Below are 25,217 nucleotides of genomic sequence, written 5' to 3'. Positions count from 1 at the left end.
GCCATCAAACAGGGAGACAGTGTGTGACTTGCCCAGGAAGTCTGTAGCAGAGCTAGGAGCAGAATCCAGATTCCCCAGCTCCCAGTCCTCTGGTTTCATCACAAGATCAACCTTCCCCACGATCCCCCCTGGGATGTTTCAACCCCATTTCACAGGATGGTGCTGAAGGTCAAGCAGTGAGTCACTGGGGTTGGCATGCAGGAGGCCTGGCACTGAGAGCCCTGCTCTAACTGCTAGCCCACCACAGTGTTTGTGCTGCATGACTGCCGCCAGACTGAACCTTCCCCCTGCCTCGGGGTTTCACAGGGAACGGGACTGACACAAGGCAGCTACAATCCCTGACTCAAAAGGAATCGGAACAACAGGGCTGCTGTTCCCAGGCAGAACTGGGGTGGGGGCTGGGAAGTGGGATTTTAACACCTCTGAACGACAAAAGTTGCTCCAGGGGACAGGGTGCAGTGCGCCTCGCACGCAATCCCAGCTACGGTGCACCTTCCCAGGTAAGCTCGGGGAGCAGGGACCATTCAGGTGGGAAACGTAGCTCCCTCCCTTTGAAGGTGAACTGGTTTCCCAATGAGCGTTTCTTCTCCCACAGTCTGATGTACAGTCTGGATAGAGGCCTTTGTTCCGGCTGGGAGTCAGCCCTCGCCCTCAGGCCTAACCACATTGGTCTGTCGGAGGACGGGGGCGGAGAGAGGAGAGCGCCTCATGTTGCCAAGGGCCAGGTGCTTAGGTGCTGGATGATACAGGTAGGTGCTTTTGTCCACAAGGTGCCTAAGCAGGTTAGGTGCTTAACTCCCAGGAAAGTCGATGGGACTTCAGTGTCTAACGCACTTAGGCGCTTTTGTAAATCCCACTCAACGCCCATCTGCATCGGTAGGCACCTACATCCCTTTGTACATCTTGCCCAAACTCTTTGAGATACTCAAGCCCCAGCCCGTCAACCCACGCGCACACCACAGTGCCCATCACCATAGTATCTAGGCACAGATCTCTGGTGTAATACCCATCACCATAGGACCTCAGTATAGATCTACCTCAAACACAGGGTCTGGCACGCAGCACCCACATGTCACCATCCCCACGCACGAGGAAGACTTAGTACTGGAATCCACCTCCACCGCAAATTCCGCTCTTAAAAGCCAGTGCCCTGCCTGGCCCACCAAGCCTCCAGAGACACTGGCGAGATGGTGGTGGGGACAGCCCCAGCTCTCTTATAGCACAGCAATGCTCCTCCGCATGGGGTTTAATCTTAGAGCGAACGTTGTTATTGAACTCTTGCAGAGCAGACTGAGGTGGGGCTGATGGGCAAGAGAGAGGGACTGGGGGCAGAGAGGAAGACGGCTTCTTAATGCAAAAGGCAAGAACCGGAGCTCCCCAGGGAGACGTATGCAGCTCTCTCATCTGTTCCATGGCCACTGAAACATTTCTCTAGGCATGGATCCCATCCGGAGACCTTGAAGAATCCCCACCTGCTCTCAGAGCCCTGGCCAGTCAGAGAGACAGACCAGTGTAGGGGGACTGGGGTTTATTGGGGGGGGGTGTGATTCTAGGTGTGTGTGCGCGGGGGTGGCTGTGGCTCGGCAGGAGGGTCTGGGTATGAGGGGGTCTGGATGCACAGGGGTTTGGCGGATCGGGGTGCAGCTCCTGGTACAGGGATCCCTCCCCCTGCAGCTGAGGAACGATGGGTGCAGGAAGTGCAGTGGCGGTGTGTGTGGGTGCAGAGCTTCCTACAGCCGGGGGTGGATCTGACATGGCCCCTGATGCCATGCAGGGGAAGAGGAATTCCCCAGCCCAGCCGGAACTAGCAGCTGAGCCCGGTGCAGGGTAGGAGCCACCAGCTGGATCTTCCCCAGTCCTGCCCCACAGTGATTTACCTCTCTGCAGGCTACCCTGAGCACACAAAACATACTGCCAGGGAGGGTTAGATGACCGCTCTTGTGGCTTCCTTTTGTGTCCCTGTCAGAAAGTAATTTTTCTGTGGGGAAGCAAAGAAATCTGCAGGGAATATAAATTCTGCACATGCACAGTGGTGCAGAATTCTCCCAGGAGTAAAAGTTGCTCCCAGCGGAGAATAATCCTCTAATGGGAGAGCGGCTGGCTCCATGCTCCCACATGTAAGGTGGGCTCAAAGCTGCCAGGCCCTCGCTCACTGGTCCCTTACCTTTGCAAGTTTTCCTGTCTGGCTGCAGCATGAAGCCCATTGGGCAGCTGCAGTGTACACCTGTGGCTGCGTCATGGCACTTGCTGTCACAGCCCCCGTTGTTCACAGCGCAGGTCTCTGCATGGTGGGGGGAGAGAAAGAGAGAGAGGTTAGCAATAAATGCTTTTAAAGGATGCCCAGTCTAGGAGTGAGGTGCAAACACCCTGCTGAGGCGACTTCGTGCTGGGTGGGTTCGAGATCCCAAGCGGAAATATCTACACTGCTATCTTTAGCAAGCTAGTATGAGTCTCACTACCCGGGCTGGGCAGCTCGGTCCCCCAGCTGCAGTTAGACATACCCAAACAGGCCAGATTTCCAGGAAGAGCTGAATGCCCTCTGCAAATCCAGCCCCTTTTTTGGGCATCTTGAGTTGAGCTGGTGCCTACTCATCCCTTTTTGAAAGTCTTGTCACACAGCTCAGTGGTTGTCTGAACGTAATGGCAGAGCAACAAAACCCGGGTCAGGGCTTTCTACAAGCAAAGAGGACACCTACCTGTGCTTCTGGAAGAGAGAGCAAATCTTCTGACTGACTGGTAGAGCAATCACAGTCATTAATAGCGACTAGCGACACCTCTCTCTCTCTCTCTCTCTCTCACACACACACACACACACACACACCCACCCCTTTTCTCCCTGTATTAGTTTTAACCTCCCTTTGGAGGGAAACATGGAGTTTGGCTTTTTCCATCTGGAAAGCACTGATTCTTTGCCTGAGAGTTTCCCAAGAAAGCTGGGGAAGGGTGGGAGAGACGTACACATCTGTTCGTGCACCAACATCACACATGTCGACCACACAGGGCCCGCTAAGTGACCTACTGCTGAGCAGCCGACAAAGGGACCAGGAGACCACAAAACTTTACAGTAGGTCCTACATAAACACTGAACAGCTGTTGCCACTGGTTGTCTTTAATGTCTCAGCAACAGAATTGAGGGTTTTCCTTTTTAATAGATGTTCAGGTTCTGGAGAACAATTGCTACTAGCTTAAATTAAAATACGATAGTAGAAGTTTTAAGGCAGGTCAGATGGGGGGCATAAATCTACTTGGCAGCATCCCTCTTGAGCACAGCCTCCCTAATGCTTTGCATTTCTAGCATGCCTTTCTTCAGAGGATTTCAAACCACTTGACAGCATTTGTTAGCCTTCCCCACATCCTGAGGGGCGCATTGGCATTATCATCCCAATTATAGTAACTAATCCCAGGGCTTCTGGTGTGTCGACAGCAGAGCAGGAAAAAGAACCCAGGAGTCCAGGTTCCCAGTCCCCGACTCTAGCCCCTAGATAACCCTCTCTCCTTCAAAGAATCTGCTCATTAATAACATCAGAGTATCTTGGTTGAAGCGCGGCAGACAGGAAAGGGGAACTGGTCTGTTCTATCAGGAGACGTTTTCTCGGTCTATTAAAACAACATGTCAGGCAGTAACACAGGTAAAAGCCAGAGCGGCTGCTCAGGAATGTTTGGAGATGGGACTTGAGATGAGATTGAGACGTAGCAGTTTGCTGGCAGGTTTCAGGGGAGCACATGTGAGCTAGTTAAATCCCTGTAAGAGGCCACCTGCCACTCCCAGGCACTGGGAAAGTGGAGTTTGTTTGTGACTGGAAGAGGTTTTGGCTTCCCAAAGGAGCAGGCTGTTCTGGTCCCCATCCAGCAAGGAACTTGCACATGTGCCTGTCTTTAAGCATGTGACGAGTTCCACGGGGCTCCTCACATGCTTAAAGCTAGGCACAGGGAGTGGTGAAATAAAAAGTTTTACGAACCTCAATGCTAGTAGAAATGGTTTTTCCCTTTAAAGAAAATTATAATTCAAGGGAAATAGAGTTCTGGGGATGATTTAACGATGCCAGGGCACTGTTTGCAACCCACACACACCAGTGCTGGGCTACAGGGGGAAAACAAGAAGTGAATCTAACTAGAAACATGGGGCCAGATTTACAAGTGCTCAGCAGAGAATACTTCTCAAAGATGCCTAAGCCCCATTTTCAGAAGTGACTTTGAAGTCAGATCCTAAGGTATTTAGATACTAACTCCCATTGAAATCAGTGGGATTTAGCTTCCTCAATTAGGTAGACATACTTGAAAATGTTACCCAGCATTCACCATCAGATTTTCAAAAGCCCTCAGGCTCCTACCGTGGCACTGCTGGACTGATTTTCAAAAGAGCTCATCCCCTGTGTGCCAGGCTCTTCTGAAATTTGGAATAGATTCTGCCATCCTTACTCATGCTCAGCAGCGCCTTGCTTCAGGAATAGTTCCCTGGCAGAGTAAACAGAGGTATGGACAGTGGGATTGGCCCCATGAAATGAAAATCTATTTGCACTGTCCAAGCTGAATGAAGCTTTGCAAAACAAAACCATGTACACACTGCAGCAATGGCAAAGGGCACCTTCGATTTTTTACAATGTTAATTACTTCCTGTCGTCAAACTCAGCCGTTGCTGTTACAACAGCAAGAGGCATTATTTTAAATGCAACATTTTCATCTTGCCCAATGTCCCTGTGAAACCAAATCTTTGGTTTTTGTACTAACCATTAGAACAATGCTTTGAAATTCATTAATGAAGACCAATAAAATTTCCCTTCCAGAGCATTAGCTGCTTGGATGACTGAGACATTTGGGGTCAAGGACCCTAATGTGCTAACCTGCCGAAGAAATTTGTTGGAAAAGAGCAAATTCCAGGTTCTCTCTCTTTGCGGGAACCACACAAAGTGTAATTGACTGAAAGGCCTAACCGCTGTTTGCTGTGCTGGGGATTTGGGATTATTATTCTGTGAATGTCCTGCTGCTGCTATTTTTATGCTGTCTCATCACAAGAGAACAAAGGGACCATTCTATGAAATTAGTGGCCAGTAGAGTTACAAAATGTAATGCTAAGAACATATTTCTTCACCTATCTATGTACCCAGATGCTTACATAGCGTGCAGCCAATCACCGGAACTACCCTCCGCAGGAAAGCAGATAGCCTAATACTATGGCTGGATAATTTTATAACCATTACTGACACCTGCAGCTATGCGAGAGCTGGAGGTGAGCAAATGGCATGTCTCATGTGATGATTGTCAAAGGGGTCAGAGCTGGGTTTGAGTCGGTTTTCTGAGCTGGGAGGTAGGGGTTATTGAGTTCTAGTCCCACAAAGGCCTTTTTGCTCAGCGAAGGAACAGTGCGACTGTAGAGGACTGAGACATCAGGGTGACCGTCCTTTAGAGGAACGGAGAGAACACATGGCATGACGACATTTGATAGAGGTGGAGGACGTATCTCTCTCTAGTGGCTGCCTCTGGGCTCTTGGTGCGCCTCCCACATCCAAGTGATTAGTCTACCTCCCTAAGACCTTTCTATGCAGAACCGAGAGCATCATGTAGCATTACAGTAGAAGCTAGAGGCCTCGACCAAGGTCAGGGACCCATTGTAGATGCACACAGTAAGACACCATCACACCCCCACAGAGTGTAGGCCATAAACAGACATGACAGACAAATGGGCTGGAAGGGAAACTGAGGTACAGATTAATCCAAAGTTCACCTAGCAAATCAGTGGTCTAACGGGGACTAGAACACATCTCTCCTGATTTCCAGCCTAGTACCCAATCTACTAGGGCATGCTGCCTCCAAACCAAGAGCATCTCTTATTATGAGGCAGCACAAACACTGGAAGCAAGGGGACCCGCACAGAATAATTCCAAGTCCCCACCCCTAGAGCGAGTGGCTAGACGGGACGCGTCAGACAATTACACGCCATGTGCTCCCTTAACGGAATCCATATCTGACCCTTGATGCTCTGTGTTTACACGGAGGAAGGCAAGAACCAAGTCAGCCAGACTCCGCTATTGGGATACTTGCAGTGGTGCATGCAAGACGACGGACCCCTCAGCTGCAGTAAGCTGGCATAGCGCCACCGATTTCAATGGAGTGACACCTATTTACACCAGATAAGACCCTGGGCCCATCACTGGAAGTTAGGAACCTAGACACCTTTGAGGATCTGGGCCTGGACCCTAGCGGAGGCAGGCAAAGCTGCTGTACACCGGGACTGGCACCGGTGCCACTTCCCCGGTGTCAAGCTCCACCAGTGCAAAGAACAGCTTTGCCGATCTGTGGTTTGCCACCAGTGCGGCTGGCTGCAATCAGGGCAAATCTCCTGGGTAGACAAAGGGCAACATTTTCAAAGGTGCTTAAGTGATTTAGGAACTTAAGTCCCACTGACTTCAAATAGCCTTTGAAATCGAGACTCCGGCTCCTAAAACACCCAAAACCTAATTATAGCTCTGGGTTCGCCCCTGCCTGTCTCAGGCCTCTGGAGACAGTAATTTGCTTGCAGTGTGGGGTGGAATCCATTGTTCTGTGGTGATATCAGCCCTGAGTGGCTGAGGGAATGTGGCTCTCCAGGCGTGGAGTATGTAAACATGACTCACCCAACCACACAGGGTTTTGGCAAGGGCTGGCTGAATCACCGGGGGGAGGAAAGACACAAGAGTGACCTCCCCACAGAAAGCCGCTGTCTCACTTCCTGACCATGACACAGCAGCTGGAGCAGGCTGCAATCAGCACAGCTCACGGACAAACAAAAAGAGCCTTATGCGTTAAAACAACAACTCAGATACCAGCCCCGACATTACCCTTCCTCTCTGTTCCATGGGATCCAGGCAGCCAACAACTGCTCTTCTCCCTCCTTTATTATTCCTGGCTGCATCCCTACTCCCCACTGCACTGACCTTTGGGACTATCGGGGCAAGGAAACTACGACATTTTCCTGCATTCCCTGGGCCAGCATGTTCATTTAACATGCTTTCCCCAAAGGATCCCGAGTCTTTTTTTAAGAAGGGTGTTCTTTCACTGATAAACAACAGCAAACATCTAGATTATAAAACTGCATAGATTTGAACGCTAGAAGGGACCACGATGATCAGCATATATGGATCATTTAACCACTACTGCAACACGGCCACCTCTGGGGTGGAACATGGCATCTGTTTAACAGTGCAAAGCAACACTGCACAATAGTTTAGGATGGGAAGTGAAGAAGACCGTTGTATTCAAATGAAACTGAGGCAGTGTGGATGTTTAGGGAGGACAGTGGGGTTAACATCCATACTCTTCAAGTGCCATGAGACCTTTAATAACTGCAAGTGCTTTTATGCCTCATCTGAAATCAGTTTCCAAACTTGCTTTCAGGGCAACTTGATAAACTTGCTTTCAGGGCACATGTCTGTTTCAGAAGGGAAGGTTTCAAGAAACTCATACCCCAGCAGAAGTTACTTTTCGACCTCTGAGTGGTCTATGTTGAGATTTCAGTTCGAAATCAAAGACTCTTTGAAAGAAAACCAGACTACCAATATTAAAGAGGCCTCGTCAAGTCAAATTTGTCTTCAAAGTTAAGATTTGTAAAAATAAGCTTTGACAAGAACAAAGACCAAGAGAAAATTCTCCAGCACGTTGTGATTTCCATTGCAAGGCAAAGCATAAGATGTTGTTTTTAAACAAAACAAAAAAAACCATAAACTCTCCTCTGCTGTGTTTGCAACCAATACGTTGCAGCCTTGTGCTAATGTTTGCTCACAATCCTCTTTTCATACTGGGGTAATTCCACTGACTCCTGAGTTACACCTGTGTAAGGAAAAACAGAATCTGTGCTGGTGCATGTGAAATTGACCAGCAGTTATGAACACAAACTAATTACTCAGTTTTTATCATCTGAGCTGAAGAAAATGCTTAAAGTAAGCCACAAGAGGGGCGCAGAGTACATGAGATTTTCAAAATGCTGTCACTTTTAAACATCTGCAGTGTTTTCTGTAAAAGAGGTTAGGAATTTTACTTGTTGGGTATTATTATTTTTTAGTAGGTGGGGCTTGATTTTCTTTACTTTGCATCTTACAGTCATTTACCCCCATGCAAAGTGAGCGCAAGGTGGGGTAAAGTGTTGCTATTCTGATCTGGTAGCATTTCACACCCACTCTGCAAAGATGTAAATAACAACACAAGGTTCACAGCAGTGGAAAATCAGGCCCATTATATCTTTAACCTCAGATGGTCCCTTTAAAGTCCTTGGTTTATAGCCTTTTAACACAGTATCACACTTTCTGTGCATCTTGTGTCTGCCTGTGTTTTTACTGAAAACTCTGAATAAATTTGGTTCATATGGAACTGAAAGGTTAATTCCCTGCAGCACACGCTGAGGGCTAGGGGGGAAAAAAGGGACCGATTCTGAGACTTACATTGAGGTGCTTCCATTGACTTCAATGGAACTATAATTCATTTGCACCAGGGAGAGTGAGAACAGAATCAGGCCACCATCTTAGAAGTCACATTGCCGTCCTTGATTTCTCATCTGCCTTACATAAATGGAGGTCGAGGATTTTTGTGTTTATGCCCTCGTCAGCAGGGACTGTTTTAATTAATGCCTATTGAGCCCATCACAATGTATCTGGGCACTGTACAAAAGTGAAACCAACCACAATTAAAATACCGCTGAGCTGGGCCCAGCAGCTAAGAGAGAAGTAGCTGTGCTCTGCCAAAGGAAAGCATCCAAGGAGGAACAAAACAATTCTCGAAAAACCTTAAAAGGAAGAACGGGCAAGAAAGGAGGTTAGGTCTGGCCACGTCTATGCAGATGATTCCAGTCAGAAGAGACTAGATGCACCAGTGCAAACCCTCCGTGCAGCTAGGCGAAGATGCTATTTGCACTGATGGAGGTTTGCCCTGCTTGAAATTGGAATAAGCCACACTTTGTACAAGTGCATCCTACAGAGACGTAGCGTAGCCTAGTAGAGAGTGCACTGGACTAGACTTCAGGGGACCTGGTTCTATTTCCAGTTCCTCTGCTGTGCAACCTTGGACAAGTCTTTTACCCTCCTTGTGCCTCAGTTTCCCTATCAGTAAAATGGGAATAAGAATACTGACCTCCTTTCTAAAGCGCTATGAGATTTGTGGATGAAAAGAGCTAAATAAGAGCCATGTGTTGTTATTATTATGGCTGCTTGCCCTGTCCATACTATGAGTCTGTACCAGTGTAGAAAAGCCCTTGGCCAGTCAAGATGAACTGACTGTTTACCTGGCTTGAAACCAGACGCTGAAGGATTTAATCCTGCGACTTTCATCCAATCAGCTGTCAGCTAATCTGAACCAATTGCTATCGCTGTACTGCTGAGATACAGTAACTGCAGAGAGCGATTAATCAGCATGTCTAAAGCGATAACCCCCTTACTGAAAACTTCTAAATGCCGGATCTGCCCTGGCTCCCAAGCCAGGAGGTGCTGTGGACGCAGCAGGTTCCACAGCAAGAGAAAGTCCTTTGCCTCACAGCACAAGGATCTTTCTGGGTGATCTAAGGGTAGTGCTGAGCTGATGGGCTTTACGGACAGGCCTATTTAAGCCTGCCTGGGAGGAAAGGCAGATCACTGGGATGCAGGGGAATGTGTGATGCAATGCAGGGTGGTCAAAAAACTGGGGTAATGCTCTGCAGAGCCTCCCCTCAAAAGCAGCATTTGCAGTTCTAATCACATCCCTCCGAGGACAAATCTTCATCACGGCAGTTTGCGTAACTGCAACTGTTATGCCAAAATTACAACCCACAAAATTAACAACAAATCTTCATGAGAAAACCATCAAGACCCTGGCACATGCTTTTAAAGGCCAGCAGGCAGTGTTCTCTAGTGCTCAGAACAAGGGAAGGATGTGATTTTCAGAGGTGCTGAGCACCCGCAACTCCCATTGAAGTCACTGGGTTCTACTGGTGCTGAGCACCTCAGAAAATAAGGCCTGGGGATTCCTGGGTTCTAGCCTTGGGCAAGTCAGTTCATCTATAATGTGCCTCGGTTTCTCCACCTGTAAAGTGGGGCTACTATATACCTTTGTAATGTGCTTTGAGATCTTCAGACGAAAGGCGCTAAGTGCAAAGTATCCTATGCAAAAATTCTGCAGGGCCAATTAAAGCTGCCAAACCCAATGAGAAGTCGCCATAACGTTGTGTTTCCCCTTGTGCCTATGTCTGGGGAGCTGTTTCCTTAGCTTCAAGGGCTTGTCTAACAGACACAGACACATTTTCAAACAGCCACCTCTACTGTATCCACAGTATTTGCACACCTGCCTAGGTTTGCACGCTTCAAACCTGTGCTTTGGTGCACAAGCGGACAGGGAGACTGCATGTGTGAAAACACGGTGTGTACGAGCACCAGTTTGCACAAGCAAAACAATGGTTGTGTGCGGGAAATTCAGGGGGCTGGCTGGAAAAAAATCGGAGCTTTGGCTTTATTTCACAGAGCCTGTGGTGGGTCAGCGGAGGCTAGTGCAATGATGGTTAATGCACTGAATCCTGGTGACTGTTAGTCACATTTGTGATGCTTGTGTCATAGCAAACACTTAGTGTGGGCAAACTGTTAGGGGAACTTTTATCCGCTCGATCCTGGGCCAAGCAGCTCTTTTGTGATTGGAAAGAAACTCATTTTACAGACACTGGGAGGTTTGGACATTGACAACTCAACAATTCACTGCAATAAATGCGTCTTCCCGGTTGTAAGGGGAGAGAGAGAGAAAGCATGGGAAGGGGATGATGGGAAGAGGATATCCTGCAGTGCCCGGTCTCAGTGGCCCAGGAAGCAGAGACTGGGGGAAGAAGAGTGTTCCACAGGGAATGCACATAGCTCGAATGTTCCCCAGAGTCCAAACCAGAAGCAAAGGCCAATCAACATAGAGAAGAGCATTATCATTTACCAAGTGGAGAGTGAAATATAGGACAGAACAGGTGCCCCGGGCTTCCATTTAACATCTGGACAGGGATCAAAGCTGCGCCAAGTTAGAGGAACTCCCTGTTTGTAAGAGGAGAGGGCACTGGCCATCACTGATGCACTATCCCCTTTCAGCAAACAAAGGGGGAAAAGACATCTGGCTCTGTCCTCCAGACAGCTAGACCCTTTGGAATCTATCACCAACGACAATGCAGAAGGGACCCTCACCCACTGCAGAAGCTACCCAGTATGCTGTCTCTGGGAGAGACCCCAGGGGCTTTGTGTTTCCTTCCTTCCTGCAAAGTCCTATTTGTAAATTGGTTGCCCCAAACGGACACCAGCCACTCCCCAAATTCCCACTGCGGAGGGGAAAGCAGTTTCGGAGAAAGCTCTTTCCAGACAGACTCTCAGCACCACTCTCCCTGACTAACATCCAAGCTCACAGGTGGTCCAGCAAAACAGCATCGTGGGCAAAAGTAATAGAGACTCTGGAAAACCAATTGTTCCCTCTGCTCTAGTTCTAATCGCCTAGAACTAGATTAGAAGGATCAGCGGTAGCTAGCTACCGCTGACCCTTCAGCTTAAGTTACATCATTGCCTAGAAAGCTGGAGACTTGGATTTTAGTCCTGGCACTGACCTTCCATATGTGGCAAGCTCCTTTCTTCTCTGGGCTGGGACCCTCATAATGGGGGTACCTGGCATCTCAGTTAACTACAAGATCACTCTATTGCCCTTCCACTCTTACATCAGAGCCACGCTGGAGTCCACCACTTGCCCACTGGCTGGGGCAGGCCTACAGTGGGGATTAGAACTAGAACGGAGGGAATCACTGGGTTTCCAGATTGGTAGTCAAAAAATAAAATATCAGAAAAAATAAATCAGAAAAGAAACGTTCACTTTGGGTGGAAAATGACATTTTCCAGTTGTACTCACCAAAACAAAACACCAGTATGAAAAATAAATTGTTTGGGGTCAAACAAAATGTCTCTTTTGACCCCAAACAAATTTTTTTGTTTCCTTTGTGTTTATTACCTTTTTAATTTAAAAACCAAAACCTAGCTCGATTTCTCAACGCAACATCATTTCAAAACGAAAAGTCAGAAAGTTTAATTTTGAAAGTCTCAAATGCCATTTTGACTTTTTCTCACTTTTTGTTTTTCATTTTCTTTTTATTCAACCAAAACTATTTGCCGAATTCGACCTGAATTGGCAAATAGTTTAAAGTTGCCCTGAAACTTCATTTTTGGGCAAACAAACTACTAGAGTGAAAAATTTTGCCCACATCTATTTTGAACAGGGGGCCTCAAAAATGTGAAAATGCTACCTGCAGCCACTTCAGTCTTTGACACAGTGGTACAGTCTTTGGGGACCACACTTCCCACAATGCAATGCTCCATTTTGACCAGGGCAGCTAGGCACGCTGCATGCTGGGACTGGTAACTGCACCTCTGCACTAAGAGACAAGAGAAACCATGATCTTCTCCATTACATGGAAATTGAAGAGAGGACCTTATGTTGCTGAGATGGGCAAAGTTTGAGTGCCCCTCCTACAGACACTAATCCTCAGTTTGAAAGCCAGTTACATCTTCTGACAGCAGGACTGGCCATAAGCACAAGCAAAGCTGGCAGCTAATCAGAGCCCCACACAAGCTCTGCTCCTCGTCGGATGGCCCTGTCTCTCTCTCTCTTTCTCCAATAGCAGAGACAACTCCCGGCTGGATCCCAGGCTGGCCTTGCTGCAGCGGGTTTAGAAGTAGCAATGGCGGGGGAGGTTAGTAAGCATCGGAGGTGGAAAGCACATCATGAATGACCCCTCAGCCACATGCGCTAGGGCGGGAAGTGTGGCATGCAAGTTAGGTGGACGGCTCAGGCCCCATGCCCGGTTATTATCCCAAGACAAGATGCATCTACGGTTAGAACTCCTCGAAGAGATAGAGAGAGAACAAAAATATTTACCATTAGAAAACGTCTGGGGGGTAACGTGTTGCTGGAGGTGCCTCTCCCCTGTTTAACATTATAAAAAAGTGATTTAGAAACAGTGTCCAGCAAGAAGCCTGCCTTTTTAAAATTTCAATTATTTCTCATTCTCTGCCTCTCAGATTTGCAAAGATTTCCTCCCTTTCCCCCACCCCAATGAGCCTGGCACAGAGGCCTGAGCTTGCATCATCAATCCACTCCGTCACCCGGTCCATCACAACACATAGCAGACTGCTGAGGCAGTCCCCTCCCATGTCCTCTGACGCAAAGAGGCAGGATTCTCATGCTACAGGCTGGAGGCGAGGGGATGAAAGACCGAGGGGTGCAAAGAGAAGTAGCGTTAGTTGGTTAGTATTTAACGTGTCTCCTCGTTTGGTGTCTAGCTCTTCGCTATCTGGGCAGCAGAGTGTCGCCCACACAACAGGATCAAATCTGGGGGGATGTGTAAGAGGTTGCGAGCTACAGCAGGCGTGTGTGATGGGTGCAAGGGAGTCTGACTGAGTGTAAGGGCAATGAAGAGGATCTGAGTCCATATGGTCTTGTCTGTATGAGAAAAGGTGCACTGGTCTGATTTAAAAATCCATGTAGTTAAACTAGTGCAGACCTCCTAATGGAGAGGCACTTAAATCAGTTTAGCTTAATCCAGTAATATACCAAACTAAACCAATTTAAGCAAGGGTTAAATGGGCTTAAAGTGGGTCTTTGTTAGGTCGGTCGCACTTGTTTAACTAGATCAGTTTTCAATCCATTTAACTGCAGCTTTCCTGCTAAGGCAAGGGCTAAGGCAGTCGGTGTTATGGACACCCCAAGGGCCCGATTCTGCCCTCACTCACCCCGATGTAAATGAGGTGTGACACTCACTCACCCTGATGTAAATGAGGTGTGACACTGGTGTAAAAGTGGTGAGAGAGAAGAATCAGGCCCCGTGGGTGCAAAAGAAGAGTGTGACAGGAAACGCAAGCAGGAGGGAGGTGTAAGGAGGAGTAAGCCCAAGTAACTCTGAGCACACTTTAACATATACCTTCTTCTGCTCCTTCACCAGTAAGAAATTTAGACCCCCAGTGCCCACCTACTGATGCGTAACTGCCCATCACCTGGGAATCTGGCCTTGTGTCACCAGCTTCAAGTCAGTAGCAGGGCCTGGAGCTGTATTCTGTCATAATCTGCATAGCAAATATCCCCCCGGGACAATCCCATGGAAAGCACCCTTGGAATGAACCCAACCAGCCTGACAGGGGCTGGAGCAGATCCTGGGAGACAAAGGGAAGGGGGACACAGCCCCACTGAGCCAGGCTGCAGGGGGCTCAGGGAGGGGCAGACATGTCACAGAAGGCGAAGATAAGTATGAGGAAGAGAGGTCCTAGAGGAGAGGTTTCAGGAGCAGGCAGTACGCTGCTGCCTGGGGCAGGGAGAGGGGACGTGAGACGGGCAGCTCCAGGGAGGTTGAGGCTTGGTACAGGGGGTTCCAGGGAGGCCAGGGCCCAATGCAGAGGGCTCTGGGGTAAGCGCATGACACACACGTGCTGGTGGGGTTGCTTGGGGAAGGCCGAGGCCTGGCAAGCCGGGGGTGGGTGGGCACCACAATGGACCAGGTCTAGGCAGCACCGGCAGTGAGGTCTGGAGCAGTCTGCACCCGGGGGAGCCTGGGGGCTGAGGAATAAAGCACCAACTGCTGCTCTTATTAAAATTGATGGCAGAGGTCCCAGGGCCTTCGCCTTCACTAGGGTCAGGATTGAGCCTGAGTCAGGCTTTGGCTTTGCTTCCCCCATGGGTACCATATGACTGTGTGGATCCCTGCCTAGTAAGACGGATCCACCGTAGCAGGCCAGAAGGAGCTGGGGGAGTCATTTCTCCACACGCTGGGCCTCCTGAGGGCCGCCCGAGCCAATTCCTCACCCCTCCACAGAGGAAAAGCCAAGCAGATGGGCCTGACCCAAGGACCAGGAACCAGGCAGTACAGGGAAGGCGAGCGTTTGGGCAGTGCTTCCCCCATATGTGCACAGCCCATGTGGAACTGATTATCCCCCAGGGATGGCGAGGCGACAAGAGACAATCAGAGTGTCTGAGCAAAGGGCTTAATGAGAAACAAACTCCAGAGGTAGGCCAGACTGACTGGAGGGGCCAGGACGGAGCCGAAGAGAGGAGGAAGGTGAGAAGGAAAAGAGAGAGGAGTGCAATCTACTCCCAGACGCATCAGGTCCTCGGCTCTCTGCAGCGCTCAGTACCGGGCAAATCCTAACGGGCACCTGGGACCTTACTCTGCCACCAGGATTTGCCTCAAATGTCCATGGCTGGACAAACCAGGGGTTGGGAAGGATAGATGCCCCCAGGACACCTGCGCAGGGGATTTAATTCCCTTGCTCTGCAGCAACGAAGAGGGAGTGTCTCCTGCACGGTCAGTCTCTTGTGACTGTGGGGGCGTCCACCAGGGAGCAGAAGACATCTTGTAGATGCACCAGGAACGGCTGCCCCAGCCCCCCATGCTCCTTCCCACATTAGAACACCGTGTAACATCTTACAGCTGCTCAAGCCAATTGCACTGATGCAAACGTCATATATCTACCTTGGGCACAGGTCTGCACTCCTCATGTTGGGGTAAAGGGGGGAACAGACTGGAGCACTGGAGAAAAGACAGGCCCTCTAAGGGAGGCAGACCTGCCTGTAATATGCTCGCCCCATTCTGGCCAACAGAATGAGCGGGATACGAGGCAGGATGGGGGAGTCCAGCTGCAGGGGATCAGGCGTCTGGGGAGCGGGCATATTGCGATCAGGGGCAGCGCTGGGCCGTCTGGGGAGCGGGCCATATTGCGATCAGGGGCAGCGCTGGGGCGTCTGGGGAGCGGGCATATTGCGATCAGGGGCAGCGCTGGGCGTCTGGGGAACGGGCCATATTGCGATCAGGGGCAGCGCTGGGCCGTCTGGGGAGCGGGCATATTGCGATCAGGGGCAGCGCTGGGCGTCTGGGGAGCGGGCCATATTGCGATCAGGGGCAGCGCTGTCTGGGGAACGGGCCATATTGCGATCAGGGGCAGCGCTGGGCCGTCTGGGGAGCGGGCCATATTGCGATCAGGGGCAGCGCTGGGCCGTCTGGGGAGCGGGCCATATTGCGATCAGGAGCAGCGCTGGGCTGTCTGGGGAGCGGGCCATATTGCGATGAGGGGCAGCGCTGGGCCGTCTGGGGAGCGTGCTATAAAGCAGTGTTGCCATTTCTGGGGAGCACAAGCCACGCCTCGGGGGAGCACTTTTGCAGGGTGACTGACACCTCCACCAGTGACAGTGCATCTCCCAGACATGTTTTCTCCATATGGAACCACAAAGCCTCAAGTCCAGAGCTGAGCACACAACTGCAGGCCTGCTGCTTTCCTCTGGCGTCTCTAACGGCGGAGGGAAAGAGCCCCTCCCATCATGCAAGGCTGACCTGACCCGCTGCAGAGCACTTTAATCAACAGGGCGGGGCGGGTTTGGGGGCTGTTGAAAAGGCTGCTTTAGAGAATAAACAAATACATAAGGTCATCGGCCTCCCCTCCCCCGATCCTGGAGCCAGGGTGGGAGTCATGAGGGCTGGCCCCTGCTCCGCTAGGACGCATGTTATTCATTATCTGCATTTTTAAAAGCAGCAATAAAAAGCAGAAAAATGAAAAACACCGGCCGCGGCCTAATGAAACTGTCATTCAAATGAAGCCACCCCGCTTCCTGCTGGCTGGTGTGAGCTGAAGGAGACCTGCATGAGGAGCCTGCTCCCAGCGGCCCTTCAAACGCACCGCATTCAATTTCAAAGCACTCGGCTGGGGGAGCAGGTTTGCACTGCCCTCCCTGGAAACTTTATTCCCCTTGAAATGATGAAGTATTTCAGAGGAAATGGAGAAGGAAGGGGGAGTGCTGGGGGAGCAAGGGAAGCTGTTTGCTGAGACCCGGCCGTAAAACAAAAAAGAGCAGTTATAAATATCCAAGCAGGTACCTAAGCTTCTGCCTGAGTATAAATCTGTCGGCCGGGCATCCCTGCGGGGAAGGCGGGATTGGCTGCCTGTTAGTCACAGACGGCAGCACAATCCCGCACTGTTCACAGTTTAGGGGACTCAGATGCACTCCGATGCTACCAACCGTGCTGGGCTGGATCCTGTCCTCACTCGCACTGATCAGCACAGCCAGGTGTAGCCAAGGGCAGAGCATGGCTCATCAGACAAAGGGACGGGCAATGCTGGAAGCTGGCCCCATTTGAAAGGGATGCTGTGTCCGTAACTCACATGGCTGCGGGAGGAAGGAGCGGCAGGGTGGATGCAGTGAACAGACCCCCTGGGATGAGTCCAGAGTGGGGCATCAGCTGCTAGTCAGGATTTGGGTGGCCTGTGTTACTACTAAAATGCTTCGTGGCTGTATTTACTTGCATGCATGGAGGTGAGTTAGTGGGAAGATAAACTACATGTCCTGAATCGCACAGGAAAATGTTTTCTAAGGGGCTGGGAAAATATGAAAGGGGATTCTTTGGCCAAGATTTTCGGAAGTGACTTGATTTGGGGGTTCAACTTGATAAGATACCTTAAAATGTCTGAGTACAGAGACCCTCTAAAAATCAGGCCCCACAAGCTGTGTGTCCTAAATCCCTAGACACTTCTGAAAATCTTGACCCGCATCCTTTATCAGAACATTATCCTGAAGCCTTGTACAGGCCTCAGATAAGGATTTCAAAACACTAGCTAGACATTAAAGCATTAGGCTCTGGTGCCCTGGGAGGTAGGTATTACCCCTATTTTACTGGTGGGGAAACAGAAGCACCTACCTTTCCTAAGGTTACCGAGTGAGTCAGTGGCAGAGCTAGGAGTGGACCCCAGGTGTCCAGCGTACCCAGTTCTCAACTCTAACCACTAGACTTCCCAGCCACAGAAGGAATGGTTAGGCCAGAGGATGGAAGGAGCCCTGCCTGACTTGTGCACAGAGAATGCAAGGGAATATTTGGAAAAACCAAACATATTTACAGAGATATGGAAGCACCTAAGGATGCAAATAGGGGCCGAGTGGGAATGACAAAGCTCTCAGCAGGTTAGGCGACTAAGTGCAATTGAAGTCAATGGCAGTTACGCACCTAATTCTGCTAGGCAATCTACATCTTTAAGCACCTAAATAAAAAACCTTGAAAAATCTGGCCCCTCATCTTTTCCCCTGTTAAGACCATAGAAAAAAATTGGTGTCTGTAGAAGAAAGATTCTCTCAAGGGAATCTGCAACCCACTTTACCATACCACTGGCGCGCGCGCGCGTGTGTGAGTGTGAGTGTGAGAGAGAGAGAGAGAGAGAGAGAGAGAGAAACTGAGGCGTTGCCATGAGGGTGGAGAAATGCAAATATGGTACTGAACTTCAAAGAAAGGCGAGGAGGGCAGTCCTGGCCATGACTGCCTTGTTAGTTTCATTTTATTCCTAGTTCAATCAATAAGGGAGGGTGGGGGGAAATCACTAAACTCCTGGAAGATCATGAAAACTTGAGCAATAAGCAGCAATTGTTTATAAAGACTAGATCTGGCCACTCAACTGTACTTTTTTTTGGTTAGAGTAACACAGCTGTAATTAGAAAGTGGAAGGCAGGAGGATCGAAAAGAGGCTGAAGGGCCGCGGAACAAGGGTAATCAAGAGCATCAAAGCAAGGGGAGGTACCCCAGAGACAAGCGTTATTCATTATTATTTATCATTTGTATTGTGGTGGAGCCTAGGAGCCCTAGTCCTGGGCCAGGAGCCCATAATGCTAGGCACTGTACAAACACACAATGAAAAGACAGTCCCGGTCTCAGAGAGCTTAGCTCCGGTCTAGTTGAATCTCTTCGTTAATGACGCAGAACCAAGGATTAAGCTGCCCATTCATTACATTTACAGATAATTCTATATCGGAGGAGCTGAAAACACCAAGGAGGACAGAGAAATACCAAGGGAGTCAGAGTGACTGGAAACGTGATCAGAAAACACCACGAACACAATGAGATTCAACTCAGAGGAGATGCAAGCGCTTATATACCCACTAACTTCCCAAACAGATATACAATGGGAAGGAGAGGCTGGAGAAGCAGCAGGGCAGGGAGATGTCTAGGGGTGATGGTGGACAATAATTTAGACAGGCGTTTGCAGTGCAGTATTGCCACAAAAAGACACCTGAAGCAGCTTGGGGCTGCATAGGTAGAGGCATCACATCCTGGAGCAGGGAGGCACTAGTTCCTCCCCATGGGGTCGATCCTGTTCCCACTGAAGTTAATGGGAGCTTGCTTTGCCATTGATTTCAAGAGGTGTTAGAACAGGATCTATACGGCTCTCGTGCAAGAGCACCCGGGGGTAAATACCTTGGTACCAGAAAGATACTGACAAACTGCAGGGTGTGCACAGGAGAGTAGCACGGATGTTCAGGGGGGTAAGAGGGAGAGATGAATAGAAATAAATACACAGATTATGCATCTGAAGAAGTGGGTTTTTTACCCACAAAAGCTTATGCCCAAATAAATCTGTTAGTCTTTAAAGTACCATCGGACTCCTCATTGTTTTTGTGGATACAGACTGACACAGCTACTCCCTGATACTACATAGAGATTTGCTCACTAAACTCTAAGGGGGAACAGGACACACATATCTGTAAACACCAAGGAAGGAGTGAGATTATTTAGGGAGGCAAAAGAGGGTAGAATTAGGCGTAATGTGATGAAATTAAGGAAGGGAAAACTTGGGGTCTGAATATCAGGAAAGTTTTCCTGGCAGTAAGATCTCTGAGGGTGGGGAATTATCTCCCAGGAGGCAGGAGTGGGAGCCCTGTTCCCTGGGAGGTGTAAAGTTAGACTGGACAGATCGCGTGTGTGAAACATGGAACAGTCCCATAGGCCAAGGAGAGGGATGAGATGGGCTTTCCCGGTGCGAGCTTGTAGAATGAAGCTGCCTCATGGAAATGTGTGCAGGGCATTTTCTGTGCCTGCACAGCAGGGGCTTGAAGAGCTAAATCTCTCAGTTGCTTTTAATTCCTTTTTTATTTTGCAGTAAGAGCTAACATGTTTACAGCAATTTGTGGACTTAATCACTTCCCAAATGTAACATTTTTTTAAATCAAATCAGCTGTTAAGCTGCTCAAGCATCTGAAACTAGTAAAACTTCTATCTCCGTTTGATGTTTTACAATTTGAAAACACACAGAGAAAAAAAAGCTGATTTTGGGGGTTGTTGGGTTTTGTTTTTTCATTTTTGCAAGACAATTGTTGGTGGGCTGAGACCTCATGGTGCCAAGTTCCTGCTGGGAACAGACTCACATCCAAATCTTAACTCCCCCATCATTCTTCCCCAAAGACTAGAGGATAACAACACAAGGGAAGACAACAGCTAGCCCAGAACAAAGCTTCAGATCCCTCGTTCTTTTCCCAGAGCACTCTCCTATGTGTCTGCTCGAAAATGTGCAAGTGTGAGAACAGGATTGGGCATGCACATGCAACTAGCCACATGACCATGTGCACAAGAGCCCGTGAATGAATGCATATGTACCCCATACAGCTGTCTGCAATTACAACACATGCTGTCACGTAATATATATATAGATCTATGTATTAATTAAGCCTGTACAAAAGACTTCCCCACCCTTGCTAGATTACTTAGAAACATCCTCAAACATACTGAGTCCAATTCTGGTCCAGCTCTATTAAACCACCAATTATTGCTGGTCCATTTGAACTAAAGGAGACTTTCCAATTACCGGACAGCAGTACAGGGCTTATGATGTGCAGCTGGATCACTCACTCACTCACACACACACCCCCCCTACAATGAAAACTTGTGCTGCTCTTTAGAATACCTAGATTTCTTGTGGGGGGAAAAACTCCACTATATCTTGGAAGCCTGAAGAGCTGGTACTTTCAGTAGGACCCAGAGCCAACTGTTTGGCTGTACAGAGCCAGATCAGAGAATAAACCTTTCACAGCAGTATTGACCCTCTCTATACAGCTCTGGATCCCGGGTCGGTGCGTGTTACAGGTAGGAGAGGGAGCATTCAATGAACTTCAGTGGAGTCTGGGGCAGCAGCCTTGTAAGCAAGTAGTCTTAGTGTAAGAGCGCTGAGATCCACAGCCCAGCCAGAGCGCAAACTCATACACACACAGGTGTGATCTAAGCTACAGTTCTCACCTACCTATGCACGTTTTCCCATCAGCGTGCAGCACAAACTTCACATGGCAGCCACACTTGGGCCCTTGGTCTGTATCGTCACACGTGTGTTGGCATCCTCCGTTTCCATAGTTACAGGTCACTGCAGGGGGCAAAGAACCCACAGTCAAGAAGTCGGCAACAGCCTAGAGCAGGGAGCAGGTTCCAAACATCATCATCCCACGCACTTGGTCTGGACTGCACATGAGCAGGGGAATGCAGACGGTCTGGAGATTGGAATTGCCACACCAAACGGTCCCTTTATGCCAACATCCCATCTCCTGCCACACTGAATTAGGCTAAATGATCCATTTAGTCAGGCATCCTGAGCAGGGCACTGGTCCAACTGACCCAGTACCTGATGATCAAGCCATTTAGATCATCTCTAGGGATGTGAGAGAGATGTTCTATTCCTAAGGACCCTTCTGTCTCTGGCCTTTCTTGGCAGTTTTTGTCATGTGGACACTTGCCTACTAGGAACTCATCTCCCCAGCTCGATTCACACTGGCCAACGCACCATCCCATGGTAGCGACTTTCAGTTAATACCCAGCTGGGCCATGTTTAAACTGGTGTCCTAGTGATGGAAGGCTGAGAGCCGCGTGAGAAAACGAGCCGAGGTGAGGTGAGAGGAATGAGCAGCTCTAGAGTTAGTTAGATCTAGATCCTGTCACCCTAGGTTGTGAGTTCAAATCCAGCCTAGGGTCAAGATTTTCAGAAGTGACAAGTGATTCTGGGTGCCTGACTTCAGACACTTTAAAGGGGCCTGAATGTCAGAAAGTGCTGAACACCCGCCCATGAAAATCAGTGCCCCAAGTTGGGCCCTCAAAATTGCTAAAGTTTTGAAAATCTTGGCCCTAATTGGTAGTGACAAAGTCATTGCCATTTCATCGCTACTTGGAGGACAATACCTTACACAATTCAAAGGGGAAGTAGTAAGCTGGCATCATGGCCTAGTGGTGGGCTTCCTGCCTACGGTGCTGGAGGTATCAAGTGCAAATCCCAAGGAAACCCAAGTAGCAGAAATGAAAATTATAGTTATTAGCTTGGAACAGGTGGGATTCTCTGGCCTGTGTTATGTAAGAGGTCAGACTAGATGATCACAACGGTCCCATTTGGCCTTCAACTCTATAGGAACAGGAACTGATAGGACAGTCCCAAATACACAGAACAACAGGGTTTAGTTCCAAGACTGCTCAGGGAGATCTTGGATGGTTTAAACTTAAAATTTATGAAAGGATTTAAAATCCAGGGTTTACAGAAATTTTTAAATTGAGATGTAATTCTACCTAGTAGATTTAGCTGCCCAATTCCCAATCCCCTAGGCAGCTGGGAAAGTCTCAGCCACAATGGTTAAAAGAAATCCTCAGAAGCCATTTCTAAGTCTCTGACTTTCCCTGCAGAAATCTTAGCAGAATGACACTACCATGGGGTTTCTTGCTTCTTTCTCACAGGCATCTACTACTTGTCAATGTCAGAGAGTGGGCTAGAAGGACCACTGATCTGGTCCAGCGTGGTAATGTTTACTCAGTAATAAAAAATTTATTAGGGATGTGTGGGATTTTCAAAAACTCTTATGTCACTTAGGTGCTTTGAAAATCTGACCCGATGTTCTTAAGGAGGCAAGTTGCTCTTTTAACTTATCCCAGAGCGAGAATCAGTTTGCTGGATTCAAGCTCCATTTCATCCTTTCTGCCGAGAGAAAATAAAACAACAATCAAATAAATAAAAGATTTAAAAAAAAATTAAAATCTTGGCAGCACCAGTGAATTCCTGGCCTGAGATCAGAGGGGCTGACAACACCGAGTCCCCGGGTAGATGATTCTTGTGATTCTCTGGTGCGCTAATCTTCTACTTTAAGACTAAAGCTGATCAGACAGCAGGCTCGGCCCCGGTGTAAGCCCAGGAAGAGCAGTAAAGTCCACGCAGCGTTATACCAGAGATGACTCTGGCCCGTTGTCTCTGCAAGAGAACGAGCTACGGGATTTTGTAAAGATCTCACTGGGGGATGTTGAGCTGTCGGGACCCCATTTTAATTACTTCTGCATTATCTGGGGTTGCCTCAGCCTGCGCCGACAGCAGCCCACACCCACAGACACAACGACACACGCAAACCACTGGAAAGCTGGGCAGGCAGATAGAGACGTCTGCAACAGACGCTGCAAAAGCAGTGAAGGAGACTGGCTGGAAACACGGCCCTTAAACCTCAGAAAATCAACCCATTTGACAATTGGGTGTTATTAAGCTTTTATTAGGAGTCAGGATTCCTGGGTTTTATTTCTAGACGGTGGGAGGAAAGTGCAGAGCAGTGGAAGGTGAAGTGGTCTAAATGGTTAGAGCCGGGGGGGGGGGGGGGAGAGGGGGAGGCGGGGCGGGCGCAAGGAACAGGTGTCAGGGCTCCTGGGTTCTTTACCTGGATCTGGGAGGTCTAGAGCATAACGCAGGGTGACTGGGAGTCAAGGATTTGGGGCTTTGTCCCTGGACTTGGGGAGAGCAGTGTGGTCTAGTGCTCAGAGAAGGAAGAGATGGAGTCAGGACTCCTGAGTCTAGCGCTTAATGCAGGAAGTTTGGGCACTAGCGGGTCTTGGGTTCATTTCCTTGGGTAGGTGGAGAGGGTGGCCTAGAGCAGGGGGTGGGAGTCTGGAGAGACACATATTATCTTAATAAAGGAATGGTGGTGGCCATGGAGCTGCGTCAAGGCCCAAAGCTCCCCGAGAAAGGTGGGTCTCATGACACGAAGCTGGGCTGGTATCCCCCAGGCTGAAGCCACAGCAAAGGCGGGGAGAGGAGCAGCCAGGCACCGGGCTCTTACGTTTGCAGTCCCGCTGGTTCTTGGTGAGCTCGAAGCCTGGCCGGCACTCGCAGGCGATGCCCCCTTTGGGGGTCTCCCGGCAGATGTGGGCGCAGCCGTGGTTCTTGTTCATGCAGTTCATTCCTTCTAAAAGAGAGAAGAAAACACATAAAAGCTCCTGCAGGGCTCGGGCCACTGGGGGTCTAGGATGAAGGGTGAGTTTCTCTCATGCTGGCTGGGGCTGAATACAAGATGGTCACTATCTCAGAGGGGCCAGATTACCAGTCTCTCGGGCACAGCCTGCACTGAAATCTCGGCTGTCTTAGAGTGCCTGGGGGAAGTATCCCACAGCCCTACCTAGGGTTCTCTGAGGACAGTTGTCCACATAGCCAGCTAACACCAGCCTGCCTATAACCTCCTCCTCGCCCCACATGCTCCCCACCCTCACCCCAAAACACCTTTGACTCCCTTCAAACCCCTCTTGCCGGCCTGGGACAGATCCAGCCAAGACATGCCTCCCCCACGTTTGAAACCAGCCCCACCTTCCCCCTCCCGCACAGGCCACTCATCCTTGGCATGCCCATTCCCCACCTCCATCCACCACACCACCATCACTTCTTCCTCCTGCCCCAATGCCCACTCCCCCTCTACCCTCAGTGCCCTTTTCCCCTCCATTCCCGCTTTGCTCACCCTCAACCTCCTCCCCACGCTCAGCCCCCACCATACATCCCCACCGCGCCCCTCTGCACCCAACGTCCTTCCCCTCTGCCCACTCGCCACCACCCAGTGCCCATCCACAGCCCCCCTCTAATTATCCTCCCCCGCTCTGGCCTGTCCCCCTGCTCTGCTCCCCAGTGGCTTCAGCAACAAGAGGTTGTGCCAAGGTGCCCAGGGCTGTTTCCCTGAGAGGAGCTGGACAGCTCTAGGAGGCTGGGCTGTCAACATGCCAGAGGCAGCATTAGCTGCTGACGTTGCTGTCTGGGCTATCCAGGCTGCAAACTAAACAGGGCGCTGCTGACTCACGACCCTGGATTGCTTTGGCTTTTGCTCTGGTGCATGGAGGCCGTGTCCAGAGCTCCGTCCCCAGCCTGACAGCATCCATCACCCTGTATCGGCCACCTGCCATCAACAGGAGCTGGAGCCAGGCTTCCCCCTGGATTCACAGGGCGGGGCAGGCCTGTCACATTGTATGGGGCAGCTGTTGGGGTTACCGTGGGGCCTTGACGTTGGCTCCAGCCACCCCAGGGAGTGGGAGGAGCTGCAGGCACTAGGGGTCACGGTGCTGACCCAACAGCCAGCCCCAGGGAGGCATTCAGGGGCAGACTTCAGCCCTGGTGGAGGTTATGTGGGATGGCAGCAGTTCCCACCCAGGCCAGGGGTGG

At 49.8% G+C, this 25,217-nt stretch overlaps 1 protein-coding gene and 1 long non-coding RNA gene across 10 annotated transcripts in view; one reads left to right on the top strand and one right to left on the bottom strand.

Moving 5' to 3' along the window:
* SCUBE3 (signal peptide, CUB domain and EGF like domain containing 3) overlaps positions 1 to 25,217 on the bottom strand; it is a 98,432-nt gene that overhangs the window by 27,075 nt on the left and 46,140 nt on the right. For 6 of the 9 annotated variants that reach the window (XM_073319491.1, XM_073319490.1, XM_073319486.1 and 3 more), the window contains exons 5-8: positions 23,857 to 23,982; positions 21,033 to 21,149; positions 12,877 to 12,924; positions 2,165 to 2,281 (exon numbers count right to left, since the gene is read on the bottom strand). In XM_073319491.1, the coding sequence (XP_073175592.1) occupies positions 2,165 to 2,281; positions 12,877 to 12,924; positions 21,033 to 21,149; positions 23,857 to 23,982 (408 nt within the window). The remainder of the gene's footprint in view (positions 1 to 2,164; positions 2,282 to 12,876; positions 12,925 to 21,032; positions 21,150 to 23,856; positions 23,983 to 25,217) is intronic. The other 3 variants (XM_073319487.1, XM_073319488.1, XM_073319489.1) reach the window with 3 other exon arrangements.
* Positions 263 to 19,740, top strand: LOC140901159 (uncharacterized). Its single transcript, XR_012155787.1, has 3 exons — positions 263 to 500; positions 596 to 749; positions 18,759 to 19,740. It is a non-coding gene; the product is annotated as an uncharacterized lncRNA (long non-coding RNA).

The sequence above is a fragment of the Lepidochelys kempii genome, chromosome 21, assembly GCF_965140265.1.
Source record: "Lepidochelys kempii isolate rLepKem1 chromosome 21, rLepKem1.hap2, whole genome shotgun sequence".
Lineage (NCBI taxonomy): Eukaryota > Metazoa > Chordata > Testudines > Cheloniidae > Lepidochelys > Lepidochelys kempii.
The sequence above is the reverse complement of the archived record's forward strand: the minus strand, read 5'-3'. Positions and strand labels throughout refer to the sequence as shown.